General features: G+C 43.5%; 3 protein-coding genes across 10 annotated transcripts; 2 read left to right on the top strand and 1 right to left on the bottom strand.

Annotated features, from left to right (window-relative positions):
• The first annotated feature begins 4,689 nt into the window (after window positions 1-4,689).
• Window positions 4,690-10,674, top strand: LOC133886589 (putative disease resistance protein RGA1). Of its 8 annotated transcripts, none has more exons than XM_062326290.1 (6): window positions 4,690-4,838; window positions 4,940-5,068; window positions 5,173-5,266; window positions 5,479-7,103; window positions 7,269-10,169; window positions 10,303-10,674. In XM_062326290.1, the coding sequence occupies exons 4-5, from the start codon at window positions 5,511-5,513 to the stop codon at window positions 9,249-9,251; spliced, it is 3,576 nt and encodes a 1,191-aa protein (XP_062182274.1). In that variant the 5' UTR covers window positions 4,690-4,838; window positions 4,940-5,068; window positions 5,173-5,266; window positions 5,479-5,510; the 3' UTR covers window positions 9,252-10,169; window positions 10,303-10,674. The 8 variants fall into 8 exon arrangements, with proteins under 8 accessions (XP_062182274.1, XP_062182273.1, XP_062182271.1 ...); XM_062326289.1 differs by having other exon boundaries at window positions 5,479-7,401; window positions 7,528-10,169; XM_062326287.1 differs by having other exon boundaries at window positions 5,479-9,453; window positions 10,024-10,169.
• A 315-nt stretch (window positions 10,675-10,989) lies between these two features.
• Window positions 10,990-12,551, bottom strand: LOC133886592 (uncharacterized). Its single transcript, XM_062326298.1, has 4 exons — window positions 12,102-12,551; window positions 11,744-11,808; window positions 11,529-11,589; window positions 10,990-11,444 (listed from the first exon to the last, which is right to left on the bottom strand). Exons 1-4 carry the CDS (start codon window positions 12,379-12,381, stop codon window positions 11,170-11,172), a joined length of 681 nt encoding a protein of 226 aa, XP_062182282.1. The 5' UTR covers window positions 12,382-12,551; the 3' UTR covers window positions 10,990-11,169.
• A 6,113-nt stretch (window positions 12,552-18,664) lies between these two features.
• Window positions 18,665-22,514, top strand: LOC133887111 (uncharacterized). Its single transcript, XM_062327031.1, has 9 exons — window positions 18,665-18,813; window positions 18,931-19,037; window positions 20,506-20,608; window positions 20,736-20,795; window positions 21,098-21,160; window positions 21,253-21,453; window positions 21,524-21,626; window positions 21,706-21,947; window positions 22,086-22,514. Exons 2-9 carry the CDS (start codon window positions 18,931-18,933, stop codon window positions 22,176-22,178), a joined length of 972 nt encoding a protein of 323 aa, XP_062183015.1. The 5' UTR covers window positions 18,665-18,813; the 3' UTR covers window positions 22,179-22,514.
• Window positions 22,515-22,828: the final 314 nt, after the last annotated feature.

The following is a 22,828-nucleotide window of genomic DNA, read 5'->3' as shown; positions in this document are numbered from 1 at the left end:
GTTGCAAACATAAAAAGCTGATGAGGACATCACTCTTTCGGATACACACACACTGAGTATTCCCCCAACAATAGGTCCATTGACACGAGCTCGTGCACGTCAACTAAATCATGAGGTGAGCTCGTTCCTTAGTGTTCCTTTATATTTTGATGAGGATGGGATGCTACTGAATAATTGTGATATATTGCTACTTAGGAACACGGGAGAAGAACAGCAAGGGCGCCCAAGCCAAGGTGGAGGTCCAATCCAGTTCGAGTCCGTTTCGGAGTCCAGGACCAGTCCGCACTAAAATCGTCGCTCAGGACGCATACGGACTCCGTTTCCGACGTTCTACACATGGTTGGAAAGCTAAGGATATAAGCTTTCCAACGGGACTAGTCCCATGTCCAAATTCTTTCTGAGTCAATGGAAATCGTCGAAATAAGTGGACGTCCAGAATCTGTCAGGGTGCTGCGCCACCATCTTTTGGGCCGTTGGCCCGTGTATCGTGTTGGAGTCCATTAGGGACGCGTCCAGGGGTTCTTGGCCGACCCTAATCATTTATATACAGTAGCCGCCACCCTAATTAGAGTTGGATTTTGCTTAGACATTGATCTACACACAGTTGTGAGATTTTCGCTCTTGTTCCGGACCGACTAGGCCGCCGCAAGTGTTTGTGGAACCCCGACTTTGAGTGCTTGAATTCAATTCGTAATATTTCAGATTGCATCTTCTACGTTCTTGCTTGTGTTCTCGGTACGCTTGCAGGGATTGAGCCTTCTTGGCGAGGTCAACCGCGCGACACGGTTGATAAACATCGGAGCTGTGGTGTAGTGATTGCAAGGGAGACGATCTGTTCGAGTCGAAGCCTTTGGATCATCAACGTCGAGTTCTCCACCCACCGACTTATCACTACCTATCGGAAGATCAGGCCAACATTACTCATCAAAAGCTATATAAACAAATAGAAGGGTGGTGGCCACGTGATCGAGTCGAGCAGGGGCGATGCGCTCTGGATGGTGAAGGCCGATAGTGTTGGAGGGGCGGCATCCATGTGGTCACGTCGAGCAGGGGCGGTGCGATCTGCACAGCGAAGGTCAGCGGTGTCACAGAGGCGGCATGATGGTGACAAAGAAGAACGAGGTTCAGTCGAGGAGGGGTGGTCCGCTATGTATGGCAAAGGGTGGGGCTGTCGTAGGGGCGGTGTAGTGGTGACGGAGAATGGTGTGGTCAAGGCAAATAGGGGCTCATGTTCTGATTGCGGATGGGCAACGGCCGCGGGTCAAGTGAGACCGGGGCGATGGGAGGGGAGGATGATGGGGATGCGTGCACGAAAGTGGAGGCGCAGATGGGGGCGAGGAGGTCGGGGTGGGTGGTTGGGGAAGGAGGATCAACGATTAAGACGGTCCAGTTTTCTCGATTTTTAGTATGCATGGTTTTTTTTGTTTTTTGCGTGGTAGGGGGAAGGGGAGGCGGGAGGACGGTTTTTATTAGGTGGAGTGGGGAAGGGAGGTGCGAGGGGTGATACACGAACCAACTCCTATTTTATATAGTAGAGTTTAGGAAGTATTCTCAGTAGTATTATTCTCAGGCTAATGGTTTTGCTTGTTACTTATGTCATGGTCTTTGCTATAAACTGTTCTCTCTCTATTTGTTCTATAATTGCTCACTTTATTTATCTTTTGTTTGCTTATGCTTCGTTGGATCAATATTATGACTGCTTAGGTGATGCTGTTGCCAGTGCTCGATTTGGTATATCTGTGGCCCTTTCTTATCAGGTTTAGCATGTGGAATTCAGTGTTTCTATTGTCAATATTGTATCAAATGCCCGTTTCTCAGTAAGCATGTGGAATTTCAGTGTCCGTGTCGGTTTTTGAGGCGCTTGTTAGTAAGCTGTCATTCTTAGTAACCTCTCATTGTTGAGAATGTTTATATATTGGGCTAGTGAAGTTTTGCCAAATACACTCGATGGCTGTGAGCACATATTTTCTTCTGCCTCTTTCGGCTATAGGATCTACAACCGTCTCCCGCCGCTTCATCGGTAAAATGTCTGCCGGATGGTCACGCTAATAGCGAACACGTCAGACGCTGCCATAACTATGTTCTTGGCCATAACTGTAAGCCGTCTTGGTTTCTTGTTCGTCTACTGCCATCTCTGACACCCAACACGTTAAAAGATGTGATATGATGCAGAATAGTAGAAAGCAAATCCACAACACATACATAGATATATAGACTCTTGTCACCTATCACAATTCACAACCAAAGGAAAGGAAAGGAAAGGGTACAAAGTCATGTTGTTCCCAAGATGAGCAAAGGCTAAGTCCTGTTGTTTGTAGGTTAATTTGTTTCTCTTGAATTTTCCGCTTCTCCTACATTCGCTTGACGTGTTTCTGAGAAGTTTATTCACAAACAACAGTCTCTTTCTCTTATCCAGCTCTTGCATTTATTCACAAACAGCAGTCTCTTTCCGAAAAGACTACGGGTGGTTGGGGGAAGTTTCCGGGAATTTGGCTCAGTTTACAGATTTTTTTCCCCCTCCCATTTGCTTCGCCAACCAACCGTGACAGCAGCCTCTTTCTCTTGTCCAGGTTTCTGCTCAGAGTCGGTCAACCAGCCGCGTCTTCTGCTCTTTTCTCCGAGATCCAGATCTAGCTCAAGCTAAGTGAGCAGTATTTCATTTTGGAGAAATACTACCTCCGTTTTCAAATAACTGACACTGGTACTGTTGTAACTTTAACTTTGACCAATAATAATTTTTAAAATATTTAAGCAAGTAAAATGAAAATAGTATCGTTAGATTTGCCATCAAAAGTAGTTTAAGTATATTGTATACTTAGAATGATTTTTGTGTGTATTTGTAAAAAATTGATGGTCAAACATTAATACGTAAAATTAATGGTGTCAATTATTTGAAAATGAAGTAGTAAATAGGAAGCTCTGGTTTGCATAGATTGCCTAGGAGGAGAGGCCTCCGTTTGGAGATGGCATAAAGCAAAGCAGTACATCTGAGCTCCTGGCATAATTTTGGTCTTTTTGCCAGTGAAAAAAAAATTGTAAAACGAAATTGAAATCCCTGTTTGTGTGTATGGCATGATTACGGAGTATCATGTTGATATATAGGACTCACGGAGTAGAGGACGAAAAATGACTGAAATTTTAGTAAAATTTTGCAAATTTTGGTTTTTTGCCCGTAAAAAGAAATTGTAAAATGAAATTGAAATCCCTGTTTGTGTGTGTATGGCGCCGTTACGGAGTATCACGTTGACATGCTTGACAGTAGCCTGGCTAGTGGCAAGCTTCAGCTAAAATTTGTATGGCCAAAGAGAAGCAGTAGAAACCAGCATTATCTTCCTGGGGATACTTAGCTGGTGCTACCTTAGGTACGTCTCCATACAATGCCATGCTTTTGCTGTAATAAAAAACTAGGAACTAGCATCCTCACAACAGCCTCATATCAAAGTTCGCCTCAAAATTACTACATCAGTTGAAGCTTCTGCAAAACATGACGCCTGCAGAACAAACTCTACAGAATTGTTGTATGCTGCAAAAAAAAGAACAGGAGATTGGGTGGGTTGCAGTTGATATGAACACCAATAATCACCACGTTCGTGCAAGAATCTGGCAACATCATTCGCTCACGAGTAGAACAGACAAGGCACTATCCAAAAGCGGGATGCGATAAGCACAAATTCAAGAGGCACGAGCTTTTACAGAGGGACCGAATTCATCGCAAACCTTCCATTTTGCAAAACAAGACCACAAAAGTAGAAAGCTCTAGGACCTCAACTATGGCCTTCCATAATTCGATTAAAAAATAATCGAGATCGTGTAGTGGCACATGCTAGAAATAGTGGTCTCATCAATCATCATCACCATGAGTACCCATCGAGTGAGCATGCAAAGCAAACTGAGGCACTGTTTGTTTTCTACTTTTAATTCTATTTTTGCTACTGGTAGAAGCTAAAAGTCAACAGGTTATTTCTAAAAACAACTTTTCAGACAAACAAAAACACAAATTTTCAGATAACCAAAAAAAAAACTCAAACAAAAAATCCCTGACTAAAGTTCAAACATTAGGCAAGAGTGCAAGACAGCTAGGTCTCATGATGTGCTTTCCTTTGCCCCGCTTTGTCATCGAGGGGAAAAAGTTAAGGCAAAGCATCATGAAAGCAAGATGTAGCCATTGTTCTTTAGCTTGCCACTTCACTTGTTATAATAACTAGCCAGATTCATCTTTAATACTACTTTCTTTTGTTTATACTTCAAAATTTTGGTAATACTAAACATTATAGATTTAAACCATCGTACAGATTATATTAAACGGGTGTATATTGCCAATAATAAACAGTGCACACAAACCAAAATCAAACAAAAGATTCAGGCCTCGTTTGGAATGGAGTATTTCCTCCCTATTTCTACGGGAATTGAAATGAATCATGTAAAATTCTTGTGAAATTTCTATGTTCCAAACGGAGTCTCAGATTAGATAATTGGGAATTCGTGATACCCAAAATGAGTAGAATACCATCATGGCAAAGGCAAAATCCTGTTGTCGTGAGCCGACAACCCCTAACTTGAGAAAGATTCCATCCACTTTAGCTTCGCTCTCACAGAGCACCTTTAGTGGCGTGGATGGAGGAGTGGTTGGGGAAGTGACAGCTGACAGCAATCTTTTCATTTTTTTATATTACTTAGTCCTGACCAAGACCCAGAGTCTGTGAACCATCCGTGTCTTGTGCTCTTTTCTCCCATATCCAGATCCAGGCTCAAGCTCTGCATTGTGCAACCCAGGGAGACCCCGGAAGCTCTGCTTTGCATAGATTGTCATAAGGCAAAGCAGTACATCTCAGCTCCAGGTACGTATTCACTTGGCTATTTGTAAGCAATAATTTAGCATCCTATTTATTTTGTTTCTTCTCTGACATGTACACTTTCTGCTTTCGCCGCAAATTTTCAGCAAAAAGTTGGCCTTTTTTCTGTATATTATCAGCTACTGAAGAAGGGAACACTCGTAAGCCACAAATCATAATCACAGTACAAGATCGCTATTTATTCTTCACTCAGTGCTTGAAGCCGTGAAGCTGTGGTATGTTAATCTTCACATCATTAACTAGTTCGCTATCATGTACTTGTCTCATATGGCCTGCTCTCTGATTTCCTGACATATATGTCGCATCTTATGGCAAGAAGCAATCCAGAAACTCAAAGACCAAAAGAAGCACTCCAGCAACTCGAAAACCAAAAGGCTAAAGGGCTGCAGCTAGCAGTGCACCTGTTTAACCAGGTGAGATATCAAGCTACTGTTTCCTGCACTTCTGTCAGATTATTGTTGGCACTAGTCATACATTAAGGCAGCCAAAGAAGAAAGAAATAATCATGCATGAAAGCACTGTAGGGTTGAATTAGTTGCAACTTTTAGAGCCCATATTTTAGTACAGCTTATTTTTGCTATTTTTTGTTTAGGGATTAGCAGCTCACTGCAAATTATTTTTGCAGGAATTTTGGCTCAAGAGACACTTTAAAAAAAGATGGCTGGTGTAGACGTTGCTGTAGTATCTGGAATATTGAAGATTGTGGGCAACAAGTTAGCTCCACTAATAATAAAAAAGTACAGCTCGATGGTGGGTGTGAAAAAAGATCTCCAGGAGCTCCAGGATCTAGTTGAGGAGATCAACTATTGGCTGGAAACAATAGGAGATAAAGCTATGGGGAGTGGACCGTCGTTGAATTGGCTTAAGCAGTTGAAAGATGTTTCTTATGATGTTGATGATGTTGTCGATGAGTTCCAGCTGAAGACTGAGAAACATGATGCTTGTGGTGATGGTAGTATTGTGTCCAAATACTTGTGCACAAAACCAAAATCATTAATATTTCAATGCAATGCGGCCAAAAAGATCGAGGCAATCAAAAGGAGATTTGCTGTAATTGTGAAGCAAAGAACTGACTTCAGTGCAATAGCAAATAGCTTACCAGTTGGTCATCCTTTTAGTGATATGAACGAGACTACTGCGAACATGCCATCATTGCCCATAGTGGATGTGGCATCAGTACTCGGTAGAGAACAAGAAAAACGCCAAATAATATCTAAACTGGTAGAGACTAATGACCAACAAACAATCAAGATCGTTTCCGTCATCGGGCTTGGTGGCTCTGGAAAAACTACCTTGGCTAAACTGATTTTCAATGATGGTAACATTATAGAGAAGCATTTTGAAGTTAGACTATGGGTTCATGTGTCCCAAGAACTCGACGATGCCAAGCTTGTCGAAAAAATGTTTGAAGCTATAGCTGGTGAAAAGTCTGAACGTCGTCCCTTGCAGCATATGAGCAAAACAATATTAGATAAGTTGATCGGGAAAAGATATCTACTTGTACTGGATGATGTATGGACGGAGGACCGAATTCAGTGGGAACAAATCATGGTACATCTGAAGAGCGGTACATCTGGAAGCAGAATTTTAATCACTACTCGCAGTAGAAGAGTTGCAGAGGCAGTGGAATCTGCTGATCTACACAACTTGCAATTCTTATCTGAGATTGATAGCTGGCAAGTGTTTGAGCAAAGCTTTGGAATGGCTGCAAAAGGTTTGGACTCTGAATTCCTAGAGGTTGGAAAAGATATTGTGAAAAAATGTGGTGGGGTGCCGCTAGCAATTAAAGTTCTTGCAGCTGCTCTCCGTAGTAAGGAACGGATAGAAGAGTGGCAGGCCATGAGAGACAACAATTTGTTAGATGTTATGGATGAAGAACGTAAAGTATTTGCATGCTTGAGGTTGAGCTATCTCTATTTGCCACCTCATCTGAAGCAGTGCTTAACAATATGTTCACTGTTTCCTAAAGGTCACAGGATTGATAAAGAACAATTGATTGACCAATGGATTGCTCATGATATGATCACTCCGGTGGTTGGTGTTGATTACTTGGAGTATACTGGCCACAAGTACTTTAATTCTCTTGTGCAGGTGTTTTTTTTACAAGATGTGAATGAATATGATGGGAGAGTGATATGCAGGATGCATGATTTGGTTCATGATCTCGCTCAGTCAATCACGGACATTTTTGTGCCAGCGGAGGAAACCAGTTCCGCAAAGAGCTACAGATACTTTTCTTTAACTGAACAGGCAAGAAATCTTCCAACCAAAAATCCTTTTAAAAAAGCACGTGCTATATATTTTGGTAAGGGTGGTGGTAGAATATTTGGCAACTCATTGAAGGATGCAAGACATTTGCGCAGTATCACCATCGAATCTTTCTTTGAAGCAGAAGTTCCCCCTGCCTTATTTCAGGTAAAATATCTGAAATATCTTAAGATTTCAGAACTGAGATGTGAAGCACTCCCTGAAGCCATTTCAGATATTTGGAGCCTGCAAGCTCTTCACGTAACATTTTCTGATCTTCTCGAGTTGCCTAAATCCATTGGTAAGCTGCAGAAGTTAAGAGTTCTGAACCTATCATTTTGTTGCGAGCTGAAGTGTTTACCAGATTCTATTGGTGATTGTCAAATGATTTCAAACATTGTTCTTTCGAATTGCGTGAAGCTTACAGTGTTGCCAAACTCTGTCGGCAAAAATGAAGAGCTAAGACTGTTAAGACTAGGTCGGACCAAAATTGAGAGGCTACCATCAAGTATCACAGCAGTGAGAAACCTGGAGTGTCTGGACCTTCATGAATGTCGTGAGCTGGTAGAGTTGCCTGAAGGCATCGGCAACTTGGAGAAGCTTCAAGTTTTGAACCTAAAAGGATGCAAAAATTTGAGAGGCATGCCGGTAGGCATCCGTCAACTCAGTCGACTACAAAAGTTGGGATTATTTGTTGTTGGCAAGGGCGAAAAATTTGCACAAATCTCAGAGCTTGCAAATGTAGCTGGGATCGGCGAGGAACTAACTATCACATGTATTGCACACATGATGGACTCGGATGATGCACACAAGGCACACCTGAAACTAAAGACATACATTCAGAGGCTGGAGTTAAATTGGTGGAGAAATGACTGGGAGGAGGTGAATACTGAAATGGAGCAGACTATACTTGATGGTCTGGAACCACCATCAGCGATTAAAGAGCTACACATTGGTGGGTATGCAGGTGGACGATACGCACAGTGGATGCTAAAGCAAGTTGGTGGTGGAGTGCAGCGAGTTCCTCAATTCACATGTTTAACCACGATGAGGCTATCAGGTTTCCCAAACTTGAAGCATTTGGAGGGTCTTGTGGAGTTGCTTTGTTTGGAGGAGTTTGAACTTCGTTCCATGCATGCTCTTGAAAGGATAAGCGGGGGTCTATTTACTTCGCTGGTGAAGTTAGTTATGTGGGATTTGCCTAATTTGAGAGAGGTGTGGATGGTAACAGTGAGGACCTTGGGTGACGACGAGGAGGGACAATTGCAAATTGGTACTTACTTATCTGATCTCAGTATTGAGGGATGTTCCAAATTGATGGTGAAGCCGTGCTTCCCGTCTTCGCTGGAGCGCTTGTCGTTGAAGAGGAGCAATGAGCAGCTGATGGAGTCGCTAGACCAAGGCCAAGGGTCCTCTTCTTCCTCCACTTTTCCAACCTATATAAGTTTTAGCCACCTGAAGAAGCTTAAGCTATCATCAGCATCGCCTGGATTAGGATCTGAGCATGGGTGGGAGCTGCTGCGACACATGACGGCACTTGAGTCGTTGGAGATTGACTGCGAAGATGGCCTAACAGAGTTGCCAGAGAGCATGCGGAGCCTCACGTGCCTCCGAACTCTGTGGATTAATGGATGCTCTAATCTTTACATGCTGCCCGAGTGGCTAGGGGAACTCCCGTCTCTGCAAAAGATAATTATCTATGTCTGCCAAAGCCTGAGCAGCCTTCCCCAGTCAATGGGCCAACTCCGGTCTTTGCGAGAGGTGAGCATTGGGGACTGCCGTAGCCTGAGCAGCCTTCCCCAGTCAATGTGTCACCTCACGTCACTGCAGGAGCTCGAAATAAGCAACTGCGAAGCACTTGATCAGTTGCCAGAATGGCTGGGTGAGCTCCGCTCTCTACGCGTATTCAGGATTGGCCGTTTGCCGGGCGTGACTTGCCTTCCCCAGTCCATGTGCCGCCTCACCTGCCTTGGAAAGCTTCACATCTTTCACTGCCCTGGCATCAAATCCTTGCCGGAGTCGATAAAAGGCCTCACCGCTCTGCAATTCTTGAGCATCTATGGCTGCCCTGATCTGAAGAGACGCTGCGAGAGAGGAATGGGGGAGGACTGGCACCTCATCTCCCACATCCCTCAACTTTGGATTCGATAAATGAGGATGAGGGAGGGGCCTGACCTGGTGGCGCTCCATCTACAATCCCGCACCGCCGCGCCTCATCACATCCTCCCCACCGCACTGCTGCGCCCCATCCCATCCCCACCGCACTCCTGCCATGGCGTGGACCTCCACTTGCTGCCGGAGAGGGCAAGCCTTCCTTCATGCACACCGACAACCAAGTTTGTTGTGCGCCGAGGTTATTTTTTGGCACCGGTTATATGAGTCATATTGTGATGTTACTCTTCCTCAGCTTCGCAGATCAATTACCTGAACAAGTGTCTGATACTGTGATGACAATTAGTTTGTGATTTTGCAAAGCTCACCAGATGAAATTGACTTACAGTGTGTCGAGAATTTTCCCCGTATAGTAAATCATAAACTGTTCTGTTATTAGATATAATGACAATGGAACCATATATGGCAACTCCTAGCTTGTTTGTATTTCACTATCTTATATTTCAGTTCACCAACATGTGGTCTTCTGAATCTTTTTCTAGGTGCTTGATATTATGAAATTGTGGTTGTGAAATAGATTGTCATGACAAAATGCTCAGTTGAAATTGATCTGTACATTTCACAGAATGAACATACATAGAATGGAAACTATTTGGCCCTAATTCGTGGTTTGTGTATGTATGTTCACTCTTCAGTTGTGCTCTAGGCATGTGAATACACACACGACCTTCTTCTTTTGCTTCCCCGTGCTCTGGCTGGTGGCAACTTGGCATGTACATACCTGAAATCAATTCAAGTTCACTCCTTATAGGTATGCGGTGGGATTGATTAGTGCTGAGGATGTGACGTGATAAATATTCATCAAGGTACATGCCCTGCTCGTGCCTCCGGCGCCATTGGTGTCAAGCACGCATAACGGCAGCGTCAACTGGTGGGCGGCAAAAAAACATCTTTAAGGTGATTTCCCAGTTTCAACTTTCTGCTTTTGTTTTCCTGATTACATCAATTGCATTGTTACATCATTGTATTTTGTACTACTTAATTATGAAGAATCCATGTATATGTAGTCTGAATTGAACCTGTATTTCAGGTAGATCAGGCGGATTTGTCTTGATTAATTTTTACTTGGGGAGGTGCACAGCAAGATGGATCATCTACTTGGTGCTATTTTGCGAACTACATTGCTTGGTCAAATCATATACATGAATTGCCACGAATATCTGTAGTACAGTTGGGCTCATTCAGTCGTTCCACTACCAGAAGAAAGGCGGACCGATTAAAAAGGAGGAAAGTAGTATGTTGGACCTGATTCAGATTGATGACTGACGAGTGCTATAAGATATTATGGGTTCTGTTCTTTATTACGCAGTAGCAACTATGTTGAGAAATATCCTTGCTATTGATGTATACGCTGTGAGAATGCAAGTCAAAAGGTGACTCCCAGCATCGACATTTGCATGAAGTTGCATTACTACTTACTACTTTCATCTTGCTTTTACTCAAGCAAGTTGTTGTATATTTTCTTGGCTGTTTCTTACCATGATGGAATTTGTTGAATTGCCCTGTTATGTTCCGTGGACCATTTGGTTGTATCTCAACTCTCAAGTACTCAGCCCTGTGCTGTCAGATTCAACACATTTCTTACAGAACAAACGGCGTTTTTCATATATATGATCCCACATTCTTATTTCATCATTTATGATACATCGTTGTTACCTTCTGTGGGTTTTTTTCACTCTATAATGCAGTGTGCTTATTGATGCTGTGATGCCTTCGCAACTTGTAGTTGGTGCTGCATTTCCAGGTGAAACTGATAACCACCGTATACATTTTTATTACATCCGTAGCTGTTGCTTTAATTTGCGGCTTTTCTCCTGGTTACAGAATACAGATGGCTTGCACTCTGTCGCACACCTGGATCCTGAGAGACGACGCATAGCAACAGAGCTTTTGCTAACTAACTTGTAGTATCTTCAACTGCAGTAGACACTAGCTCCTTGTTTTCTTGTTCGTCTCCCTCGGCCTCCTCGCTGGGCACCTCAACTATCGTCTTCCTGACACGAAACATGGCCAAGTGGATGTCACCAAAGATGAGTAGGCTGCCGGGGTCGACGGGCACGGCGAAGCCAGGGACAAGCCGCCGCTCGTTGATGTAGGTGCCGTTGGTGCTGTCGAGGTCCGTCACCACCAGACTCCCGTCCTTCTTCTCCAGCCGAGCATGCGCGCCAGAAACTGCATCAGATTATGCGCCCACGAAATGCCTGATAAGATTATCATCAGTTTCGTAACACAAGTGATTGGATTTGCAAGAGTGACCTGTTGCAACAGGGAGGACGATGTCAGCCTTGTCTGCAACCCGGCCAACGGTCACCGAATCCTGGACAGTGTGGACACCACAATTCTTTTTTGTCAAGTCGAGCAGTGTAACATTTTGCGGTTGAAGTGTGCATTTGTTGTGGCTGCTAAGCTGCTAATGTTAGCTGTTCACACTGCACAAAGAGGATGATGATGATGATATTGACAGTACATACGGAGGCTATCTCAAACGCGCCGGGGCGTGTAACTTTGTAGCCGATATGACGCCAATCGCCGTCACCTGAAAATTGATAATCCAAGAACCAGAATGCTGCTGAGTTCTGTTTTGCAACAAGGCACATTTTTTCCAACTAGAATTCTAGCTGAGTACTTACCACAATGGGGATGCAAACTGCAGTGCTACAAACAATGCTGTTGAACAATAATCTGATGGAAGGATTTTTTAACAATGGATACGAGAAGAATATCTACGAATTGTAGCTAGCGATAAATTGCAGCTGGCATGAACTCAGTTAAGCGCCACATAGTTCCAGAGCTTTCGGGAAAATAAAGTTGGAGTAGGCTGTAGCAAACCTGCAGGCTCAAGAAGCCATCTTTCTGAAGAAACAGCGGTTGATGGGCCGTCAGTGACACTAGAAGAGCACCTCAGGATGCTGCTTCTGCCACTCTTGGTTCCGTCTAGCCTTGCTACGGCGAGGCAAATCAGGTGCTGCTGCTTCGCTGAGGAGATGGAGATGGAGCAGCTCTTGCAAGGAGGAGGAGGCCCAAGCAACGAGGGGGAAGGAAAGCTCCGGGACCTCCTGGGGCTGGAGAAGAGTAGCAGGGAGGAGGTAGTGGCCGCTGCTGCTTCCATCAGATCAGGTCAGGAGCTGGGCAATGGAGGAAATGGAGAAGAAGGGCTCGAGAGGCCTTCCGTTCCTTCCATGTTGCTTTCGATTTCTCTTGTGGATCATATCATTAGTTGGAGATAGAGTTGAGGTTGCTGTAGCTAGCCTTGTTTGTTTGTGCTGTGCACAATCCTGGTCCGGAGCTCGTAGCCAATCGTTGAGTTTTTTTATTTTTATATTTTTTTAGTTTAAATTTAAATAAATAGATTCTTGGCGAAAAGATTTGCAAAAGTAGGCGTCCAACGCCCTCTTAGAAGGCTGCAGCGCTCTGGGAGGGCGGGTACGGGTGCTAATCGCCCCCTCAGAGGGCGGTAGGCCTAACCGCCCCCTCAGAGGGCGGCAAGGGCGGTTAGCCCTCTTGCCGCCTTCTGAGGGGGCGGTTAGAGGGCTTTTTTCATGTAAAATTAATTTTTTTTATTTTATCCTATAAAAATGTATTATTTTTGTAATTGAAGAAAAAAAAGAGGTGTAAGGAAATTAAGAAATTAAATTTGGAGTAGGGTATGTAATAACGGGAGGAAAAAATTAGTAATTAGTAGTTGCAGCATTTTACGTGGGTATAGAGTGCGAACGAGGACAAACATAGTATTGAACACATTGTGAAAACATTACAATACACTGTAACCGCGACGACACGATGAGGAAACAAATGTGGCATGTACGGTTCGCACTAAGACCTTATTAGTGCGCCGATCCTAATCATAACATGCCTTAGGGAAGGAAAGTATGTCGGGTTACATTAGGTACTCTCTATTGCGTGCATCTAGGATACTTTCTCTTTCGGATGGCATCGGGACCTGCCGCCTTAGCACGGCAGGCTCTCTCCCGCTTCCTTTCCCTCTCAGCCTCTCGAGCCTGAGCCACGGAACGGTCGTGAGCCGCCTTCCTCATGCGCTCTTCTTCCTCCCGCTTGAGACGAAGTTCCTCTTGCTGTTGCTCGTACTCCCGACGTGCGTACGCTTCCCTTCTCCACGTCATGTTCATGTCGACCCACAGCTTCTGTGAGTCATTTTGCTCATTGTCGAGCCACTGAATAAAATCACAGAGCGGTGGAGGGGACTGAACAAATGGAACAAGATGAGCGGTTAGTAAAAGAGGGTGCGTAATCGAAAGAGATGAGGCGGACATCTGTTACCGTACCGATCGATAACCAGTTGTTGCATTGCGAGGCTTGTCATACTCGTAGTTGGCACACATGAAGAAGCGTAGTCCATAGGTGTATGAGATGTCCTGCGACTCGCGGAGCTTACAAAGGTCACCACAGAAGCACATTGGTGGTTCGAGACCTTCAGGTACGGTAGTCCCCCAATGTTTATTTGGTGGGCTCGATGGAGCTGAGGAAGATATTGCACTTGAGAGATATGAGAAAAATGAGCGATGCTTCTCCGTAAGGAGGTTTGACTATTTATAGTTGGGGGAGGCAGGAGCATTGGATTCGCTCTTAAAGAAAGGAATTAGGGTATGGGCGTAGCTGGCGGGAGGAGCATCGGATTTCATCTTGAAGAATGTGACAGTTTTGTCGTTGCCCATGGTCAGAGATTCCACGTTTATTGGTACCCGTGTTGTCATTTACTGATTTGAAAAAGCTGGGTAGTGTTGTCACATCTTGTTTAAAGCCTGCGGCAGGAGGCATGTATTGTCAAGTCATGGTTAAAGTTTAGTGCTGTGGTCACTTGTTCATTGAACATGTCTGAATATGAAATGCATTTACGAAATGCTAAGTCGACCATACAAAGTGAACGTGTCTTAATACATATGAGCACATCACGAAGCTTCTTGTCCACGGCAGGGTCCAAAAGCTCCGGGGTCGAAGGCTGAGCCATCTCTGCATTTGAAAGACATGTACATTAATACATTGAGAAATAAATACAAGAACAACATACTTCGAATGCAAATTAACCATATGCAAAATTAACACATATTAAAATGGTACAAAACTAGCTGACCTAGACAACAGGTGCATCACCGCCTGCACTTTTGGGACAATATTTGTAAGTGTGACCTACTTCATTGCACTGACTGCATCGCTTAATCCTAGGGCTAGCCTCGGATTCATCCATGTCGTTACGAATCCGCCGAGATTGTCTTCGGCCCGGTGCGTTCTTCATCTTTCCTAAATCAGGCACATATATTCTTGAAGGCCCTGGGTTACTTGTAAAAGTGTCAACAATGCCGTAACCATACAGCTCCTGGTTCTAGGTGTTCAGTACTTGATCTTTCATTAAATATTGTGACACATATTGCCTTGGAAGCATATGGTGCTCCGCGCACGCAGCTATGACGTGTGTACAAGGTTTGTGGAGTAATTGTGGCTTCTGACAACTGCATATGCATGTCCCACTCCTTAGCACACACTCTTGAACATGCCGCTCACGTCTACCCCCCCTCCGACCCTTATCCCGACACAGGACATTGAACATGTGCTCTGCTGTGCCCTCTTGATTTGCGCGATGCATGTGGGCCTTCCTATTTACCTTCTCCATGTACTCACATAGCATCCGGCCATAAAGCATACGATTGTCCTCCATTACAACCTTAGCAGCTGCAAACCGATCAATGAAGTACTTGCAGGTGCCATGCAAAATGCCTTCTACAATTCCAACTAGTGGTAGGGACCTCATTCCTCGCATGACCCAGTTATAAACCTCTGCAAGGTTTGTAGTCATTACTCCATACCTGGCATCACCACTGTCGTACAACAGAGCCCATTTTTCATTCGGTTCATTGCGTATCCACTGTGAAAAGCTCCTAATAGATGAGCCCGATCTCCTTACAATCTGCGGAGTATCGGTTGGGAGCCGACCGAGAGCTATTGGTTCCTCACGGTTAGGTGCGCCCTCCGCAGTTTGTTTAAGAGTCAGTTCATCAAGTCTTGCCCATAATACATTGAACTTACGTTGCTGGTTCTGACTGCACAACTTCTTGAAGAGCTTCATTAACTTTTTGTTTTTAAACTGTTTGTAGAAGTTCGCACCCATATGGCGCATGCACCACCTGCTTTTGAGATCTGGCCACTGTACTGGTACACCCCATCGCACGCTACCGTGTTGCATATCCAGCAAAGCCTGCAACAATCCTGCATGTCTATCATGAATGAGACACATATCTGGTCGGTCAAGAACAATTGCGTGCTTCACCCGCTCTAGGAACCAATACCAGCTGTCCCCATTCTCACTCTCCACGAACGCAAACCCTAGTGGCAGGACTTGGTTGTTACCGTCGACCCCTATTGCAGACAATATCTGCCCTTTGTACTTCTCAGTTAGGAATGTTCCATCTAGGCATATGATGGGTCGGCAATATCTAAATGCTTTGATAGTTGCACTGAATGCAAAGAAAGCACGCTGCAACACTCTTTTTCCGCTGTACTCCACATCAGTAGAGGGGTAATGCTTGATATCATAGTAGCTGCCTGGATTTCTTGCACAAATTGTGGCTTTGACGAGGTAGATTGCGATACGAATCTTCATATGTACCGAACCTAATCTCAATAGCCTTTTGTTTCGCCCTCCATGCCTTCGCATAATTTATTGTGTACTGGAACCTTTGCTCAATAGCACGGATTATTGATCGTGGCTCATACCTTAGGTTGTCCACAATCTCTCCGTACATAACATTTGCAATGAAAGCAGAAGACAGGTTCCGGTGGGCGAACTCTATTTCCTCAATATGACAATTATGTTCCTTAACTATTGAGCATTGCCAGTAGTCTGCCCATTTCCCTCTAAATGCGTGCACCCGCCAAGGGCACTAAGGAACCAAGCACTTCATATCGTACTCTCTTTTACTTGATTTAACAACCTTGAATTGCCTACGAAGAGACAGCGACTAGAATTTCACAGCATCAATAACTGCCTCTTTTGTAGGGTACATAGCACCCTGTGACACCTCATTCTCATGGTATGGCCACGGTGTCTGGTCAGCCTCGCTAACCACCAACTTCGAAAATTTTTGATCCCGCCACTCTGCAGGAACTGCAGCATTACCCTCCTCATCAGAAGAATCCCCATCGACAAGGCCTTCCTCCAACTCTTCATCCTCCAAATCCATATCTTCAATGATGCTAGGGATGTGCTCCCCTTCATCAGCTACACCCATCGGCTGCAGGTCTGAAACATCACCAACCTCCTCTCTGGACCCTACATTAGCCGCCTCTGACTCATCTTCCATTGCCTCACTTGGTCCTGCTACTGCTTCTGCAGAGTTCACTTCATTTTAATCTTTCAGGTACGCCGCAGCTAATAAAACAAGCGGCATGCCACGTTCACAGCATATATCTACATATTGCCTCTAAGTTGATGTGGCTTCGATGGGAACAAGCTCACCAAAGTATCCATGACTAGCACGACTCAGAACACCTTTCAACTTCTGCTCATATTGCTGCGGATCCAGTTGGAAAAACCGCATGAGCCATTTGCACACCCCACAATAGTCCTCTCATTAGCCTTACTAAGCCCCTTCATAACATGGCGAAATCCAGAGAGATCTACACCGTTAGGACCGTACATAATTTCACCATCACCATAATATATCTGAAAAATTAATTTATCTGTCATTCCTGAAAACACCCGCAAACATAACACATGTTAAGACAACAAACTATATTTCTGATTATCGGATAAAATAGTTTTTAAATGCTACCCTAGGTTCGCAAATTATCATCTACTGTTGACTCATACGTCCGCATGTACAAGTAATATACTACAAACTATATACTACAAACAACATACTGAAAATAATATACTAAAAATAATATACTACTGGTAACAAATTGAAAATAATATACTAAAAATAATATTCTATATTCAACTATTATCGTGCAATTTTCTAACTAAATTTTATAATTTTCTAAACCCTAGATCTAAATATCTAAAATCTATGTCATATACTACTACTGCACTAATTAACAACAATAAAAAGGATAAAAAGATTGACCTGAAATTTTTTTCCAAATCCGCAGCCCAAATGCAGCAGGGCTTCGCCGATCTCTCTTCCTCCCCTTTCCTCTCCTCTCTTCTCCTCTCTCTTCTCAACTTTTCTTTTTTTCCGAATTTTATGGTTTTTTCTCCATTTTTCGGGGTTTTTATAGACTCCAGGGCGCAGGGGGCCAGCGCGAGGCGGTGGGCGAGAGGAGCCCTTACCGCCCCCTGAGAGGGCGGTAAGGACCTCTACCCGCCCCCTCAGGGGGCGGTAAGATGTGGGGCCCAGGCGGGAAGGCCTACTGCCCTCTCAAGGGGCGGTTAGCACTCGTACCCGCCCTCTCAGAGGGCTGCAGCCCTCTGAGAGGGCGGTGGGCGTCTACTTTTGCAAATCTTTTCGCCGGGAATCTATTTATTTAAATTTAAACTCAAAAAAATATAAAAATAATCATTCCCGTCTGTCATCTGCCCCAACGTTGCCTCCAACTCGGCCCAACCCCCATATCAGCTCTCTGGTCCCTCTCTTCTTGCTGTTTCTATTGTCGCCATGGACAATTTTACCACCCTTCAAGACCCCCACCGTCGTACATTGTCACCTGTTGTCGTCGACCACGCCATACTCACTCAATATTTACTTTCGATACCGTCGACCACGCCATACTCACTCAATGTTTACTTTCGATACCTGACTCATAGATCACCATATTTCTGCATTGCGGGCCATTATTATTGGCTATTTTATGTCCTACTTGACTACTTGCACTTGGATCAATGGCTTGGTGATCCATGACCCTAGCACGACAAATAGCCAGACAGTAAGTTTATGTTTGTTAGGGTTTTGAATTTTCTCAAAAACGTTTTGATTCTAGTTTCTTGTTAGAAATGTTTTTATGGTAAATCAGAATTAATTTGTGTAATTATTTGACTAGTAGGATGAATTATGATTTCCGAGAGAGAATGATAGTTATAATTGAGAAGTGAGTGATTCAAAAACGGGAATAACCACTTTTTTATCTGTTTCTCTTTCGCAGGGTGAAAAGGAGAAAACATTTCTTCCGTTTCGGATTCGAATCACGTGGAAAAAAAAAACACCGTTTAGCAAGAAATTTACCAATTCTAATCAGAAACCGAAAGTTTCTTGCTCTCAAATGCACCCTAACCTACCATGGCAGGGGATTTCCATAACAGATACAAAACACGTGTTTATGTACATTTACAACCTCTCGAGATTGAGTTGTGTTCTATGCGGTAACACGTACTCGGACACATAAGATAGCTTCTGATGTAGGTCGGGCCCACACGTCAGTTTCTCTGGAGTAAGCGTGGTAGCAACTAACGACATGTTGGGCCCCTTGGCCTCCAGAATTAGCGTAGCGGTACCGGTTCAGATCACGGCCTCGGCGACCAAGAGAAACCGAGCCAGAGGAGCGAGCCACGCAGCAAAAATCCCCAATCGGGAATCCCTGCTCCGCCGAAAAGGTAAGATTTTTCCGAGATCTCCGTGCTCTAGAGCCCAGATCGATTTTTGTCGTCAGTTTTCCTCGATTTTTTGGGATGTTTTTTGGCGATTGACCGGATTCGGTTCGGTTCGATCAGATGGCGGCGGCATGGGCGGCGCTGGCGGTGATGTTGGTCGCAGCGAGGTTGGCGTCGGCGGCGCCGGTGATGGCGCCAGCCTTCCTCTGGGCGCCCAAGAACTACGGGTTGGTAACTTGCGCTTCTCGTTGTTGTTTCTGGCTTGAGATCTCGTCCTAGATATGATGCGTTCTGTTAATGTTGAGAGATTTTGGAAGTGCTGCTCCACTGAGAGAGTATAAACCATTGTAAATTAGTGTACCAAGTAATCTCATGGCTCATGAGGCCCAAGTATTTTCCGTTCCCTTTTCCTTTTTCCTAAAATAAATAGTTTGCAAGTAGTTTGTTTTCGTTGCTGCATTGTGAAATAGGTAGACGATGGTTCAAGCAATGGGTAAATTAGCTCGTGTATTGAAGGGCTGACTTTTGCTGTCAGCTTCTATGTTATAGACGAGGCAGAGCACATCCTATTGGGAGAACTAATGGATTAGTGAAGATTGATTTGTGCATCGTCACGTTATATCAGACCAGTCACATTTTTTTTTTAAATGCATGTTCATCCAGTATACTGTTGAAAAACCAAAGTTAAGATTTTAGACCTAGGGCAAACATAACTACATAAGTTCGATTGTGCTTGTGAAAAATTGAAAGTTCATATACCTTTCATGGTTTTGATCCTTTTCAATACTGGACCAATTTAAGCACATAGCCTTGATAGCTGCAACAAATCCAGTCTACTAGGTCCATATTACCATACGGATATTGGCAAATTGCCTCATTTAGGGATCTCAAAACCTGCATGACCTGGTTGGGGTGTTCCATCTTTTGTGGGCTGTTAGTTACTACGTATGCTGATCACCTGATTGAGGACTTACATGCCAAAACATCATTTCATCACAAGTTGCAAAATGTATTATTTAGTTTGTCAAATTAGGATTCAGATAGCAAAGGGTGGAGTAGGTTTGTTGGATGTAACTTCAGCATGCTTTGGCTAAGACTGGAGGGTTGATGACAGTTCTGGATGAAACCCATGCAATTTAGCTCCCAGCACTTTTTGTCCACATAGAGTGATATATCGTTATAAACCTGCTAGTTAGGATGGAGCAACAGGGCTGAGACTGTGTTGTTGTCATCAGTTCGCTTATGTATTGAAGAACTACAGTTCAACGGCCTGTATCACCTGTATGCATGTCCCCTCCCTCTAAATGAGCATTTGATGTTGCATAGTGGACATTGTGGGATATCATAGTTTGTGCCCGAGAATATTTAACGCCCTTATTTTGGTAGCTGAACTATGAAACTGGGGTTGCTTTTGGCTCTTACATTTTATGGACCACATATGGCCTCTAATTGCGATGGAACTTGAAGCCATGAGTTCAATTGAACAAAACAATGACTGGTCCCTAAGCAATACAGAATTTTTAATCAGAGAATTTTACATCCGTGCAGTAATGCATCTTAAAGCACCCCCCAACACTCGCTGCCTAGGTTACATGTTGGACCTGGTTTCTGATGTAGATGATGGATGCAATACTTGTCCAATACTCTTCACTGGTTTAGAATTTGGACTACATTTCATATACCTTTATCCTCCAGATTCCGTTCCGATGAGGCCAAGGAATTAGTCCACTATCAGACAATCTCTCCAAAGAGTTTAGCTAAATCTGTTCTTCAGGAAGGTGGCTGGTCAAACTTTGTGGTGAGTTCCCATCCCATATTCCCATTGGTGAAAGTGAAACTTAAGGTCTCATGCAACTTTATTTAAATACCAATTGTTCCATTGACACGAGTTTAATCAATTTCTATTGTTGTGATTTTATTGTTAGTGTTCAAGGGAGGATGCTCATAAGAATGTTGATGTTGCTGTTGTTTTTCTTGGCTCGAAGGTACTTTTTTTGTACTCACCTTTTTTTCGCTGGTACAAAATTATCTGTTTGGGTATTTATTGTTTGAATCAAATGCATTTTTTATTGGAGCAGTCCTTTCACAGAAGTTAAAAGTCCTTTTTCTTCATATTTCTGATAAAATAGTACTGATCAATTCCAAGAAGGCATGAAACTAGCAAATTTTCCACCACCTTATATATTTTGTGAAGTTATTACTAAGATAGTATTTAATGTTGAAGATACTATCTCTTTTCTCATTGCTTCAGCTGTCACTGACCGATGATTTATATTCTTTCCTTTAGCTACAATCGTCAGACATATCTAAAGATAAGCAAGTCGATCAAGCTTTAGCAGACACATTGAAGGTAGTCACAAGTGCTCATTTTTTTAACTTTCAGTTATTGTGTAACTGAAGCATTTAGTTTTCAATTGCTTATAATTGCTATGTTTCTACCAGCTCTCCTTCACAAGTTCAGAGTTTTCCATGGCATTCCCTTATGTTGCCACGTCAGATGATGAGAAATTGGAGAACTCATTGCTCTCCGGATTTGCTGAGAATTGTAACAGTGGTTTTGAAGGAAAGCATATCACCTACACAGACACGTGTACTGTAAGTGATCGAGATCTGAAGAAACATCGCAGCATGGATTCTATCCATGTAAGTATATTCTTTTAGTTCTACTTCTATTTTGTATTTGTTCCATATGTTGACAGTTTATATGTTGCAGGACTTGGTGATGTCACGGATGGGAAACAACCCAAGTGGACAGACTGATCTAATTGTCTTCTGTGGTGGTGGTTTTGAGGATTTAGGCCCTGCGAAATCAGAAGGTTAGGTTAAGCACACTAGCATTGTTCTTTCACTTTCAACTATACAGCTAAAAGCTAATTTTCTACTATGTTACTGCAGGAGAGTTGCTTTCCGATCTTGTTGCCATGCTGAAGAATTCTGGGGCTAAATTTACCATTCTTTATGCTTCTCAACCATCTGGTTTACTGGAGAACCTTTCCAGCCTTCCCTTAGGCAGGTATCTTGCAGAGAAGACCAATACTACTAAACCTGGCCTGGGCACCAATACTACTAAACCTGGCCTGGGCAAATGTGATGGAGAGTGCCTAGTCAAGTCAACTCTTCTGGAAGGAACTTTTGTTGTAAGTTGTTACTTGTACTCTGTTTCACTATCAGTTAGCTCTATTCTGAAATGTGGGCTCACCTGTAAAATGATTGTTTGTATATCAATGTACCTTGTATCCTTGCATTATTTTCTCACTCTTGTCTACTATATGCAGGGAATAGTGCTTCTTATCATCTTGATATCAGGGCTCATGTGTATGATGGGAATTGATACTCCCTCGAGGTTTGAAGCTCCCCAGGAATCTTGATCTTACTTTAACGCAAATCAGATATGGGAGCTTGATGCGGCATGAGTATGAACGGTCGATGTTTGCTTGTCTGCACTGTGGATATAGTTAGTTTCCTATTCAAAAGTGTATTTTACTGGGCCAGCTAGTATTTACAATGTGATCAATTTTTGGTGTAATATTACTTCTCTTTCCTACGGAGCTCCAGCTGAGCTTTTGCAAACGCGTACATGTGCAAGGCTTGTGTTGTACCAGACCTAGCATTGCTTCCAGTTTTTTTTTTCTTTTTCTGTGAATAACCTGGAACTCAGGTAGCCAAAGAGAAGTCACTGTTCATGGAATAAAATGAAATCTTGTATTTGCTTCATCAGATGTTACTTCAATAAACAAGTGTCACATCTAGTTACATTTTGTGCCTCAACTGAAACTGTAAAATGTTGGAGTACAGTATCTGTTGTCAACATCTATGGTCTGGGATTGCAATGCATTGTTTCTCTGTATGTGAAATGCACAGGCTGATAATCTCTTTGGTCCTTAGGCCAACTCTAGCGGCTCTTCTATCCAACTGGTAAACCACTGTGAGCGTTGGATTTGCCGATCGAGAGGCCGCATCGTCTCTACAGCAGCAGCCGTTTCTGGTGCTACAGTGATGAGGGTGAGTCACTGTAGCG

The sequence above is a fragment of the Phragmites australis genome, chromosome 12, assembly GCF_958298935.1.
Source record: "Phragmites australis chromosome 12, lpPhrAust1.1, whole genome shotgun sequence".
NCBI lineage: Eukaryota > Viridiplantae > Streptophyta > Magnoliopsida > Poales > Poaceae > Phragmites > Phragmites australis.
The sequence above is the reverse complement of the archived record's forward strand: the minus strand, read 5'-3'. Positions and strand labels throughout refer to the sequence as shown.

Coding starts and splice junctions, on each gene's coding strand:
- LOC133886589 (XM_062326284.1), top strand. CDS start 5,511: ATGGCTGGTGTAGACGTTGCTGTAGTATCTGGAATATTGAAGATTGTG.
- LOC133886592 (XM_062326298.1), bottom strand. CDS start 12,381: ATGGAAGCAGCAGCGGCCACTACCTCCTCCCTGCTACTCTTCTCCAGC. Junction 11,590..11,743: donor GCGCGTTTGAGATAGCCTCC/GTATGTACTGTC, acceptor CACACTGTCCAG/GATTCGGTGACCGTTGGCCG. Junction 11,445..11,528: donor CGTCCTCCCTGTTGCAACAG/GTCACTCTTGCA, acceptor AATCTGATGCAG/TTTCTGGCGCGCATGCTCGG.
- LOC133887111 (XM_062327031.1), top strand. CDS start 18,931: ATGGCGGCGGCATGGGCGGCGCTGGCGGTGATGTTGGTCGCAGCGAGG. Junction 21,161..21,252: donor CTTTAGCAGACACATTGAAG/GTAGTCACAAGT, acceptor TGTTTCTACCAG/CTCTCCTTCACAAGTTCAGA. Junction 21,627..21,705: donor AGGCCCTGCGAAATCAGAAG/GTTAGGTTAAGC, acceptor ATGTTACTGCAG/GAGAGTTGCTTTCCGATCTT.